This window comes from Cherax quadricarinatus, chromosome 21, assembly GCF_038502225.1.
Source record: "Cherax quadricarinatus isolate ZL_2023a chromosome 21, ASM3850222v1, whole genome shotgun sequence".
Classification (NCBI taxonomy): domain Eukaryota; kingdom Metazoa; phylum Arthropoda; class Malacostraca; order Decapoda; family Parastacidae; genus Cherax; species Cherax quadricarinatus.
The window spans coordinates 12,985,639-13,000,084 of record NC_091312.1 but is presented as its reverse complement, the minus strand read 5'-3'; the positions used below and the strand labels follow the sequence as shown (position 1 = coordinate 13,000,084).

At 36.5% G+C, this 14,446-nt stretch overlaps 1 protein-coding gene across 1 annotated transcript; it reads left to right on the top strand.

Moving 5' to 3' along the window:
- The first annotated feature begins 6,140 nt into the window (after positions 1-6,140).
- Positions 6,141-11,864, top strand: LOC128689130 (uncharacterized). The gene is made up of 6 exons (XM_053777255.2): positions 6,141-6,314; positions 7,404-7,476; positions 8,583-8,637; positions 9,987-10,108; positions 10,976-11,161; positions 11,658-11,864. The coding sequence occupies exons 1-6, from the start codon at positions 6,289-6,291 to the stop codon at positions 11,718-11,720; spliced, it is 525 nt and encodes a 174-aa protein (XP_053633230.1). The 5' UTR covers positions 6,141-6,288; the 3' UTR covers positions 11,721-11,864.
- Positions 11,865-14,446: the final 2,582 nt, after the last annotated feature.

Below are 14,446 nucleotides of genomic sequence, written 5' to 3'. Positions count from 1 at the left end.
ATATATATATATATATATATATATATATATATATATATATATATATATATATATATATATATATATATATATATATATATATATATAAGTAACTCGGATAGAAGAACCCCTCTCAGGGTATATATCCTTTGTGTATATTTCTTATGTTGTAAATGTTAAAGAAATATAATCTTACTTAGGAATGATCATCCCCAAGAAAACTAGTCAGTCTTTTTTTATGCAAGATTTTTACATGAAAATGTAATTCGCCATTACTAAATAACCTAACTTAACCTTTCTAAAATTTGCGTAATGCAAAATCAGTTATTTTTTCCTAATCTTGAGGTTGTGATTTTTTGGATATCGAAAATAAATCGTGCGGTTTTTTGTTCAAATTATTCTATGATAAATCATCTTCATTTCTCACCATTGTATCATTGTCGTGTAAGAAAGGTATAAAATACCGACAATGTAAAAGTTAAGACACATGTGCAACATCTGGATATCTTTATTGTAGACGTTTCGCCATCCAGTGGCTTTATCAATACAGACTCTAGGACATAATTAGAAGACAGTAGAACTATATACAAAAGATGAGGTAATCAGTCCCTCAGCCTTGGAGTTAGTGTTCACAGCATCGTGGTGGTGAACCAAGAGGACATCTACAAGACCTTCTTCATGGCTACCACAACTAACCCATCCCTTTGGGTATGACCTACTTCCACTGGGGAATCCCGCTTACCAGTGACTATGCCCTCGTCTGCTACCCGTCCCTATCCACTGACGCCTATATAACCGCCGGTCTCCTTGCCTTTGCTCCAGAACCCTACTTCCCAACAGTCTTTACATACAATGGCCAAGGCACCCCTGACAAAATTTTCACAAACAGAGCTAGTACTCACCTACACCACTTCACAACACCTGGACCGCTCTCTAGATCTGACCACATTCCTGTCATTTTCCGTATTTCTTCAAATCCTATACTCATTCCAGTTCGCCCTTCTCCAGCTTACTCTCAGGCGGATTGGGATCTGTTTAAACAACACCTAAACACTCTTGATCTCACACACAACTATGACAGTAGGTCAGTATCAGACATAGACACACAAATTCAACGCATTCAACAATCAATTACCCAAGCCGTTGCAGAAGCTGTTCCCATGACACACTACAAAGTACGTTACTCTCCGTCCTTCAGAAAGAACAAAAAGACTGCTCACCTGTTACAGACACCGTTTCCTAGCAAACCAAAACAGACTAAACATTATCTGATGGGACCTAACTATCTTACGAACACATATCATCCATAGCCTAGATGATGACCATGCCCGACATTGGCAATCAATCATAAACACAACAGATGTCCAGCGTACAAGAGATCCCAAAGCATTCTGGTCATCCATTCGGAGACTTATAGGCACCCCTTAATTCACAAGTTTCAGACACATTAATCACAGCAACAGACAGATCACTGACCCTGCTGAAGCTGTACACATTTTCAAAGACATATGGGAACACATCTTCCATCCACATCCACCAGACCAAGCTGTCATAACACACACATTAGACATGGAGGGATGGGTATCCAATCATGAAGACTTAACAAATCCTGATCCTATCATAAACCTAAACACACTTTCCTCCACGCATCCTCTTAACTCTCCTTTTTCTGAAGCCGATGTTCATTCTCTACTAGCACATCTTCCAAAAAAAGCCCCGGGTGCTTCTGGTCTCTCACATTCTGTCCTTCGTCACCTTCCACTTTCTGTTGCTTCCGCTATCACTGACCTCTTTAATGCTTCCCTTACATCTGGTTATTGTCCTCCATTCTTCAAATCTGCTACTGCATGCCTCATACCAAAACCTGGTAAAGACTAGGCTGACCCCAAGAACTATAGACCTATTAGCCTCCTTGAAATCTTGGGTAAGACGTTTGAACGAATTGTAAATATGCGACTCAGAACTCACCTAGAGACAAATAACTTACATACTGAAAGACAATTCGGTTTCCGACAACAACGCTCTACCCAAGACGTTTTGAATATAATCCTGAATAATACACGTATCAATAAGGCCCAGAACTGTGCCACCACCCTTGTCGCCAAAGATGTAGAGAAAGCTTTTGACACTGTTTGGCATGATGGATTAAAATATAAACTTTGCACTTCCTTTGATTTAACTGTAAATATGATGAAATAATTATGTCACTTTTTAGATGGTCGAACGATGCGTATACGATTCAGAGATCACAATTCTGACTATTTCACTTTACAAGCGGGTGTACCCCAAGGCTCTGTCTTGTCTCCCACCCTTTATGTACTCTACACGAACGATTTACCTGAACCTCTATACCCAAGCACACTTACACTTTCTTATGCAGACGACATCACTCAACTCACAGCACATGATAACATTTGTTTCCTTGCACGCAGAACACAAAGAGAGGTCGATAGGATTACCTCCTAGGAATTATTATGGCACATTAAAACCAACCCAAATAAGTTAGAGATCACTTACTTTCATAGAAGGCGCGATGTCCCGACTCCTGTTGAACTCAAAACAAGCACCTCCCGTACCCCCATCCCACGCTCCCCCTCCACAGTTGTTCTTGGTGTTACCCTCGACAACACACTGACTCTAAAATCTCACATTACTGCTAAGACTGCACAGGCTGGGATTGCGCTCTCAATGTTATATAAGCTGAGAGGAGCTAATCCCAAGACAAAACTACATCTATACAAAGCTCTCATTCAACCTCTACTCTCTTACTCTCCACTTGCTCTGACAAACGCACAAAATTCCAACGCATCCAGAATCGTGCATTACGTTGGGTGTTGGGAATGAGGTGGGACGATTTTGCCACCAGCGAATCTCTCCACCTCATGACTAACACACCGGCTTTGAACGTATACTGGAAGACAGTCAGTGACAAGCAACTTGACAGACTTGAAGCATACCATGACTACTGGACTACATATTTAGGAGATACTCTCAGACATCCTTACAATGATGTGAATATCTTGCAAACGTTATACGACCCGACACCTCCACCTCAATACAAATAAACTACCTGACTTATTTAGCCCAACTATTCCAACAATTTTAAAAGTGACATTGTCATAGAGCTGTGTCTTTGTGCGTTTTAAGCAGAAGTGCTTGCGACAGGCGTTTGAGCCACCTTTTGCAGTAACCTGTGCCTGTTCCCCGTCCAGTCGTTGCGAATTGAAGTACTCCCGAGAGTGACACTGCTGAATTTTATGTTTTCCTTGATTAGCAGTTAGGTATAGTCCTGACACTTCTTTCTTCTTAAGATTTTTCCTCTCCCCAACCTATCTTCTTCCTCCTGTCCCCACTTGCCCCTCGCCCCTAGTGGACCCTTACCTGTGAGTCCTCTGTTCTGTTCTGTTCTTTGCTCCAGATTCTCCACCACGATGCTATGAACACTAACTCCAAGGCTGAGGTACTAATTACCTCATCTTCTGTATATAGTTCTACTGTCTTCTAATTATGTCCTAGAATCTGTATTAATAAAGCCAATGGATGGCGAAACGTCTACAATAAAGATATCCAGATGTTGTACATGTGTCTTAACTTTCATTGTATCATTGTCGTATATACACTGAGACACGTATATCTGTCGGTGTATACTCACTGAGAATTCATTTTACTTATTCCATACTTTTTTGAGAGTGAAAAATTCTTTCCTTCCAAAAGTGTGCAAGTAACCATTGTGTGCATAAAATAAAGTTGCAATTAAGCTAAATTTAGTGATAATATAAGAAGTGCAGCTAATGTTCACGTAAATTTAATCCAAATATGACAGTGTGTATTCTACCATTTTCTTTATTATCTTTGACAGCAATACAGAAAACCAATAACTTAGCGGAGACTATAAACTAAATTAAGCTACTTGGAAGTTGTGTAAGAACAGTTTAAATGAATTATTTGTCCTGGTGGATTAGCAATCCAGAATAACCAGCAGTATGGCCAAATAACCAAGCAGTATGGCCAATTTCTGCTGGGATCCTAGGACCCTCTTTTCTAGGGCGCTACCCAGTGTATACTGATAATTGATAACCGTGTAAACTTTTTATTGGTACCCTGCAGTCTCTGAATAATTTTAACTTGTAGAAACAAACAGGTAACTCATTATAAGCCAGGCAAACTGTATGTCCACGCCGAAAGATTTGGCTTACTTCTCAGTATGTATAATCTCTATATACATAAGATAAGATTTTCTTCGGATTTTTTAACCCCAGAGGGTTAGCCACCCAGGATAACCAAGAGAGACAGTGTGTCATCGAGGTCTGTCTGTCTTACATCCATTGGGGTTCTCAATCTTGCCTCCAGGATGCGACCCACGCCAGTCGACTAACACCCAGGTACCTACTTGTTAGGTATACAGGACAACAGGTGTAAGGAAACGCATCGAAATATTTCCACCCCACCGGGAATCGAACCTGGATCCTCAGCGCGTGAATCGAGAGCTTTGCTAGCTGTGTCTCACGAACTGCCTTTTTTATAAGTTAAAGAAAGTTTGATATATCAGTTGAAAGCTTCATATCCACTGTCAGTAACAATGATAATAATAATAATAACAACAACAACAAATACAACAACAACAACAATAATAATAATAATAATAATAATAATAATAATAATAATAATAATAATAAATAATAATAATAATATTAATAATGATAACAACAACAACAACAATAATAATAATAATAATAATAATAATAATAATAATAATAATAATAATAATAATAATAATAATAATAATATCTTTATTTCTATAAGTACATGTACAAGGTATACAGGCCTAGCTGATATCAGTGACATACTACTATATAGAAAGCCACTTGTTATGCTCTCAGAGCATTTCGGGCAAATTACGTCAGTTTTGTCCCAGGATGCAACCCACACCAGTTAGCTAACTCTCAGGTACCCATTTTACTGATGGGTGAACATAGAAAACCAGTGTGAAGAAACACACCTAATGTTTCTACCCTCGCTGGGAATCGAACCCAGACCCTCCGCCGTGTGAAGCCAGAGCTTTAGCCATGTGACGTGTATAGAGCAACAGAGTAACAGTAAAGACTTTAATCAAAGGGAAATATTCAAATTTCATTCCTTTAAACATTCTGTATTTTTCTTGAGGAAAAATACATAGGAGTTTTCACACTCTTATCTTGCTCTTGAGAACTCGTGAACATGAGTTCATAGAATGTAATAATTTATGACGCATTTGCAACTTTAACATCGAACTGGATGAAATGATTCCTGGTCAGGTGAACAACGTCCTTGAGAAACTTCAACTCTTCTACTACTTACACCTGTTTTTCAGGTGACTTGATAAAAATCTACGCAGAATGAGAGAGAGAGAGAGAGAGAGAGAGAGAGAGAGAGAGAGAGAGAGAGAGAGAGAGAGAGAGAGAGAGAGAGAGAGAGAGAGAGAGAGAGAGAGAGAGAGAGAGAGAGATCCACTTCGAGGACAGCGTGAAACAAGCTTTTATGCCACAAGACGGGCAGAAAGTAGCAACTTCACTCTGGCTGTACCCTTCTCCAGAACATCACTCCATCTGAGATCATATATACCCAGGATGACTCGAGTATGGAACACATTCGTACAGCATAATGATGTTAACGAGATAACGTAAGTTGAGCAAATGAAAATGCTGGCCCACAGATGGCTCCAACTTCATCCTGTTCCCTACTTGTATGTCTCATAACAATAAAAATGCTTTCAGATGAGCTGATGTAGGTAACAGCTCTTAGCTTGGCAATAAAGTTAGGAATCCTTAACTCCTTAACCTTGTCAAACCCTGTGTAAAAAAAAAAAAAAAAAAAAAAAAAAAAAAAAAAGAGATAGAGAGAGAGAGAGAGAGAGAGAGAGAGAGAGAGAGAGAGAGAGAGAGAGAGAGAGAGAGAGAATGTTATCCAAGTGAATGTTTGTTCAGTAATTTGTCTCTTCGTCTTCATATCCAAAATATACGTATCCGTTAAGTACAGCAGGAAATATCTTACAATAGTCATTTTTTACATTTGGAATATTCGTAATAGTTTCCACACAACTTTGTGGTGTATGACAAGATAAGATAACAGTATGAACCTGATAAGACTCCCCGGAGGTCTGCTTCGTCATTATTTGAGATACCAAGTATGATGCGAGTGTTGTCTTCAGTGTTGACCCATAACACCGAGTGAAGGAAATAAGATAACTGGCAAGAGAACAGTGGAGAGCGAAGAAAAACTGAAAAAGGTGCCACGTTGCAGGTGAAGTTTGCAGCGCCGAAGCATCAAAAGATGAATGGGTTAGCGAGAATGAACAGGTAAGTAAAAGGAGGTAACGGAGGCTTCAATTATCTGTATGAGACAAAATTGATCTACTTCTCATAACTGGAATCCTAATAGGTGCTTTATCTGCAGCCTTTAAGTAATGTGATGATAATTTAATAAATATTTTTTTTGAATTCATCCTAATTACTAAAAAAGGGTAGTTGTATCAATGGAAGAAACCCCCTCCCCCCCTTTTTTTAAATTCTTGTGTGTTTACAAATTCTAATTTGCAGACAGAAACGATCAAGGTCCCAGAACCGAAACATTTTCTAAAAGTCAAATTCTAATAACACTGAGCAACATCTACCTGTTCTTAATCGAGTAGTTTGGGCATACCAAACAACCTCCATTTGCTATAGTGATGTTCCAGGAGACATTAAAAAATAATTACAGTTCTGAGTGTACCAAGTTAGACGTAAGGTTTTCAATGGACCACACAGTAACTTCTGACATCCAAGATCATAACTCGATGAACCTGACTACCATCCTTAATTAAAATCAATGCATTATTCGTGAAGCATAGACGCTAGTGGATTAATGTCAGAGGAGAATCCTAGTATACAAATGACAATGAAAATATCACAATGACAAGCCGATATCTCACACAAAGTACTGAGGTACTTGTTACCAAGAATAATTATGGCTTCAACAATATCCCTCATTCTAATAACATTATTAATGTTATTATTATTATTATTATTATTATTATTATTATTATTATTATTATTATTATTGTTATTATTATTATTATTATTATTATTATTATTATTATTATTATTATTATTATTATTATTGTCATTATTATTATTTTGTTATTATTTATTTCTAACTAGTAATTATTGTTGTACGTACTTTCAAACTTCCTACCACTACCAACAATAACATCACAGGCACTACTTTCACAACCACCACCACTGCTGCTACTACTATAACTATTACTACTATTACTTACATACTATCGTAATTTTTAACACTAGTATTTTCTAAAACAGTTATATGACTATAATAATAATTAACACTTAGAAAATCACTTGTCCACCTAGTTTATCTAAACGTCCCACTGATATGATTTTTTTTCACAGCATGTTCGTGATAGATGGTTGCTGTGGGCTGTCACTGAGGACCGGGGCGCTGATCATTGGTGTGCTGGATATGGTCAGCACAGGTGGTGTTTGTTGGGATAGATGGAAAACAAAATTAATCCTGCTGCAGGTTTCAGTCATATGATATAATGCTTTTAGTGGAGATTTCGATAATTGAATTGAAGCCTTCTGCTAGGTTGCCGGTTCTTCACATTAAAATATGTATGTTTCTCACCAATGTATGAAGAAGGGATTTTTTTTTTCCTGTCGCGAGGTAATAAAGGATTCTCTCTCTTGCTGTAAATGTTATCTGTTCAGAAGACTTGATAATGATCGACCAAAGAGATACTATAATGATTCTTTTTTTTATTATTATTATTACTCTTCATTATTATTATAATTATTATTATTATTATTTCATAAAAGAGAAATTAAAGTTAACTTTCAGTAAAAGCATACATATATTCACATAAAACTGAGTGGGAATCGTACTCTTGCAAACCCATGATGTTTACAGGAGGAACAACAACAGGCTCTTATATTCAGGTGATTCTGCAGATGCTACCAACAGCAACTTCAACAACAATATTTTTATTGCTTTCTTACCTCACCGACAACTCATGTCGAGATCTAGATCTTGCACCTTCAAGGAAAGGAAGTAATCAAAGACTGTAACTAAATTCTCGTTAAAGTGGGCAGGAACCAAACCCGTGGCTCTACCAGTAAGGTTTAAAGACGACTCTCGGTGTATATACACTGAGAGATTCACACCTTTCCGTGTGTACAGTATGTCCTGTGTATTCCTTGTATGCATTTTGATGAATTTACTTGTTAAATCTTAAAAATATTAAAAGTAATAATAATAATAATAATAATAATAATAATAATAATAATAATAATAATAATAATAATAAATTTATTATTATTATTATTATTATTATTATTATTATTATTATTATTATTATTATTATTATTATTTTAATTATTATTATTTTCAAGAACGATAAAAAAATATTGGAATACCGGATTAATAGATAATTTAATTATAAGCTCTTGAGGGGCATTAATGTATCATTTTTTTTTTCCAAAAATTAAGTTTAAAAAAGTGTTTATGAGATTGTATACAGATGTTCAGGTCTTCAGGTGTTTGGGGTTGTAAACAGTTGTTCCTGTCTACAGGTGTTTGATTCGCTGCACCTGCTGGGAGGAGTTGCAAACCTCGTTGGAACTTCAGGTCAATAAGGCTTCAGTTGAACCATTATTTATTACTCGTTGGGATTTTGTATTTTATATTCGTATAGTGGTGGTCTCCTTTACTGTGCAAAAGGAAAGAAGTGAGTATACGTATCATCTCGCTTTCCGTATAGTATACCATTTCGTTTTGTGCACATAGTGAGCACAGGAATTTTTTTCTAAATACAAGTGAATGGAAGTATCGTCTCAATTTTCTGTGCAAAGGAAATATTGTTCTGCTCAGAGTGAGTATAAGTAACGTGTCTGTTATTTGTACAGAGTAGAAGTATTCCCCTTTTCTGTATTCTTTTATTTTTGTACATAGTGGCTTTCTGTATAAACCTTGATAATACCAGCAAATTATTCAAAAAAGGACACATGTACAAAGATGCTTGCACATGTGTTTGCTCAAGTACCGATATAAAGTGCTGATTTTTTCTTCCATGTGTATCTCTCTACACTTAATGTTTATATGTGTAATAAAAATGGGTAAAAAGTAATTTTGTCATGTAATGAATGCTCTACACATGACTGTGTTCCAAGTTAAGTGTCACAAGACAGTGGCTGAGCCAATACCATCTAAATAATAACCTAAAAGTATATTGAAAATATCTGTACACTTCGTACCTGAAAAATACGAGGTGATTCGTTGATAATCATTTATCCTTGAACAAATGCCGAAGGATCGAGCCTCCCAAACTCCTTATACCGAGTGATTATTGACCCATAAAAACTAAGTTTCGAGCCTCTATCATTTTTGGCGCTGAACGACCCACAAGGCCGGAGGATCGAGCGTCTACCACTCCTTGTATTAAATAACCCACGCGGGTCCAGCGTTTCATGAATTACAACACAATGTGAAAGACACTTTTTCCACGGCAGAAATAATACATAGAAAATCTTTCATGGCTTGCCACACGTAAAATATGCTAAACGTTTGCTTATATGTTTAGGAGATAGCATAAATGAACATATCCAACAGCATATGCTTCTAAATTTAATGAGTATGCATTATCATATATGCATAAGTTCCTTGCAATCCTGAATGCAGAAAAAATTGCAGATAAATTAAGACACACGAATAGAGTGAACTACTTAGGTCTCTCTCCTTGGAGCTGCATTAAATAACTAGACTTAAAAGTCTTAGTCAAGTACCTAGTGTTAAGTCTTTGAAGCATCTATAAACATGTCTCTCAGGCACTGTGTCACCTGCCCAAGTTGCAGGTGACACAGAGCCTGAGATGCAGAAGAAATTGCTCTAATGACTGAGCTGGAGCACTGATTCATAAGCAAAATTTTATGTGTATACACTCCAGTTCTTCAAAACACACTTGCGATATCCTTCTGTAGGTGTGTACATTAAGGAAGGGGACAGCAAGGACCCGTGGATAGTGGCGTTCCTGGTGATGGAGATGCTGGTGGGAATAGTCGACTTCATATTCTCAGCGGTGCTCCTCAATGGCGTTCACAAGGTGGGTACTCAACACCTCCTTTATTTACTAAGAGTAGACAACAGTGACGGCTTCAGAATTTCTGTACAGGAGAGGAATAGAGGTGGCAGTCTAGTTAGAAGAGGGCTAGGGGACTTGTCTTGTTATTAAAATTTGTTATATTATTATTATTATTATTATTATTATTATTATTATTATTATTATTATTATTATAGGAGACTTCAACCCATGCATCACTTCGGTGCCGCCACTGGTGGACAAAAGGTTACATAAAATGATAAATATAAGTGGCTTTCCCAGGGAGGCACACAACAATCAAGGGGAGAGAATCTTACAGCCGATGATTTCTATCAAGTTCTATAGCTAAGCCTTAATGCCGACATCTACGCATATCTCTTGTATGGCTCATTGATAGTTGGACAAGTGTTTTAATAGCTGAGTAAAAATTCCATACATGAGATACCCGGGTTATGTTTTTTTTTCTGCTCATCAAGAGAGCATCTATGATCCTTAACAAAATACTCTTCGACGATCTGAGCAACGATTCCGTAGTCTCGGTCTTGTAATTAACGAACTAAGGATCGAGCCTCTACCACTTCTTACGCTGAATGACTCAGACGTTTATAAGTATTAGTGCTAGTACTGTTATGAATAATAATAATAATAATAATAATAATAATAATAATAATAATAATAATAATAATAATAACAATAATGACAATATTGATAACTAATAATAATAATAATCAGGATAGTTAATAATAATAATAATAATAATAATAATAATAATAATAATAATAATAATAATAATAATAATAATGTAATAATAAAAATATTAATAATAATAATCCGGAAGATAATGTCTGAGTGTTTGTGTTCCTGCACCAGGAGAGCGTGAAGAAGGTTATGGCGTGGTGGTGGTGGACGTCTCTGCAGCTGCTGATGCAGGTCATTTTCTTTATCGCGTACGCGATCTTCAAGGAGGTTATCACCGGCCTGCTCATCGTAGTTGCCGCTTTAATCCTCGCCCTCTCTGTGTTCTCCCTCGTCGTGGTCCGCTCCTACGCTTTTTCTGTGAGTTGATGCCAAACATGGATTTCGCTTGTCTTCTGCCTTTTCCTAGTCTGATTCTATTTCACTCTGTGAGTTTGCTGTCTTCTACAGTAGAGTAGAAGACAAGGCACCTTAAATTGTTTTCTACTGACAGTTGTCTTGTAATCTGTCTCCTACTTTGTTTACTCCAATTGATTCTGCAGAAGTAAGACTATGTGCTCCGCTAAGCTTTTTACAAGCTAAATATTTTGCCAAGAGCATTTTAAATGCTAAATCCAGCTATATGGTTTTAGTAGAAATATATACATATATATATATATATATATATATATATATATATATATATATATATATATATATATATATATATATATATATATATATATATATATATATGCCTGTGTGTTTTTTAAATGTTCGAAGCAAAGTGAAACTGGTTTCACTGTTGAGCCAGAGGTTTCATTTTCTCAGTCGCACATGCCCAAAGTAACATCTGCTCTTATTTTATTCGTTTCAGCTGAAGAAGAAACTGACAAGCGAAATCCTTATTCAAGAAAGAGAAGAAATGATAGACTTATAGAGGAGCTCGCTCGACTTCCTTCAGAGATGCAAGAAAAGGATTACTGATGACAAGTAAGGAGATTAAGAAAAAGGATTTACTGGTACAATGGGTAGAGGTTTATAAAGTCATCTGTGTAGCAGACTGAAATGTTGTCCCAGTAAAGCTTGTTTTGCAGCTTGTGTCTTGGTTTTGCAGAGACGAAGCATTTGAACAACAACAGTAATTTTAGTACGAACGAGAGTATACTCGCAGGGAAACCTTTGTTACTGGATTTTGTTAAAATATGATGCCTGATGAAGCCCTGTCTTGGACAAAACGTCGTAATAATGGTTCTCCTGCTAACTGCGTATATCTTACTATGTGTCAGCTTACGCCATCTTTCAGCCGCTTCTTTTAGTGGGCTAGGAACTCAGACTTGTGACAGTAATACCAATGGAATTTCATTACCTTAACAAGAAGCTGAGTTCTATTTGGGTTATGTTTATATTAGCCTCTTAAAAGCTATTTAGCTTGCAGAACACAGAGGTAATGAGCAGTTCCTAGAAGTTGCTGCAATGGTTATTTTTTGCTGCCCAAGTTGTGAATGGTGAAAATGTTCTTGAGATGCACTACGTTCGTCCTCCCATTGCTTGTGGTTTCCTGCTTGATTTAATGTCCACTCTTTCATCAGAGAGCTAATTCCAATTAACTTTTATGGTAAAGAATGAAGATTGAGACACTGATGCAGCATATAGGAATCTTTATTCAGGAAACGTTTCGCCACACAGTGGCTTCATCAGGCCAATACAAAGAGGAAGGCGTAAGGAGAGGAGGAGTATGGAGTATGAGGTAATCAGTCCCTCAGCCTGGAGTCGATGTGTTCAGTCCATCGACTCCAGGCTGAGGGACTGATTACCTCATACTCCATACTCCTCCTCTCCTTACGCCTTCCTCTTTGTATTGGCCTGATGAAGCCACTGTGTGGCGAAACGTTTCCTGAATAAAGATTCCTATATGCTGCATCAGTGTCTCAATCTTCAACTTGTCGGTTTTTCAAACCATTCATCACACACATGGTAAAGAATCACTGATCCCAGTAACAGCATTTGGTAAATACATAATATGACAGAAATGCAAAAATTTAAGGAGCTAACCAACTCATTCAATTTTCTTGTGTCTCTGTTTATGAGTTTACTCAAATACTGACAAATGTTCATTACACTTCAGAGTTCAGTCAGCATTTTATAATGCTGACTGAATTATTACATGATTATTACAGGATTATTACATAATTATGAGCTAATATTATTACAGGATTTTTACATGATTCTGAGCCAATATTTGGTTAGAATACATGTCAAAACATGGTAGAGTTCCAGAGAAAATGAAATTAGTTTAAAAGCAATATATTTCTCTCTGAATTATATATAGTTAAGGATTTAATGTAAAAGAGAGTAGCTTGTTGCTGAGCATTTTCAATTATGTGGAAGTTAACTCACTTTCTTGTGTGTTTTAAATGGACGATGAGTTGATTCTAAGATATTCCATGAATAAGGTTAAATATAATTATTAAATGAGGACTATATAAATGTGCAGCAAGATAATAATAGATTTATGCAAAATATTTACAAAAGAATTATAATCAAGTCAATACAAAGAATATGACACAAAAATATAGACATGTTAAAGCTTGAGGTAGTGTGTCCGTCCACCTATATTATACCTGATAAAGTACATAGATAAAAGTGATCACAGTAATTATATGTTTCATTTCTTACCCGAAAACATATATAATGTACGTATATAAGGGATTCTTGATAGTGTTGCACTGAGGACAACGTCTATTTTATTTTGGGATACAATTTGTTTTCTTCCACTCCATCCCAAACTGATAGTTGAATAAAATGATGTTGTGGCGCTTAGTTTCCATGTGTGTTGAACATCACGATGTTCCAGGGACTGTAAACATGTTTCTGAAGTTTGCTTTCCGTATTTGTTAAACATGAATACAATTTACAATATACTAGGAACAATTTGCAATTTACTCAGAACACCGTAGAGATCCTCAGGAGCTCACAGCGTTGGCGTCTTATTTGTTAGGAAATAAAGACAAAGCTAATGTTTATAGTATACAATATACTTGTTTATATAAGCAATGTTCCTGGACTCCTGATTTGAATATCTTTTCTTTTTCAGGGGAACCGTAATGTTGCTTCTTCTTGTTATAAACATTAGGTCCCAGGGACACTCATGTTTACTTTCATTTAATGCTGTATACAAAAGGTTCTCGGAACAGCGTAAAGATCTCCAGTGGTTCACAGCGTTGGCGTCTTCTTTGTTAGGAAATAGAGATAAAGCTAATGTTTATGGTATACAATGTAATTGCATATATAAGCAAGTACATTTGGATATCTTTTCTTTTCCTGATTTAGATGTCTTTTCTTTTTCCGCTGTTACTCCCACTACTCCTCAGGCACAATACTCGATTATTTAGGCATACTTGATCCGAAATCACTTCTTGTGCTTCATAACTCTGCCATCTGGTGCAACTTTTGTAGCCTCGGTATTCATGCTCAGAACACACAAACATTTAGTCTCTTGTATTGTTCCAGGCTGCTGGAGACCCACGTGGTAACAATACTCTCAGTTCTCTCGTTACGATCAGTTAAACCTATTAACCAACCAAACTTAAAGTGCTAATGTACCGGTGAGTTTCTGTCATAATATCCCTAATACAACCAATGCTTGATCATTTAACCTAACAT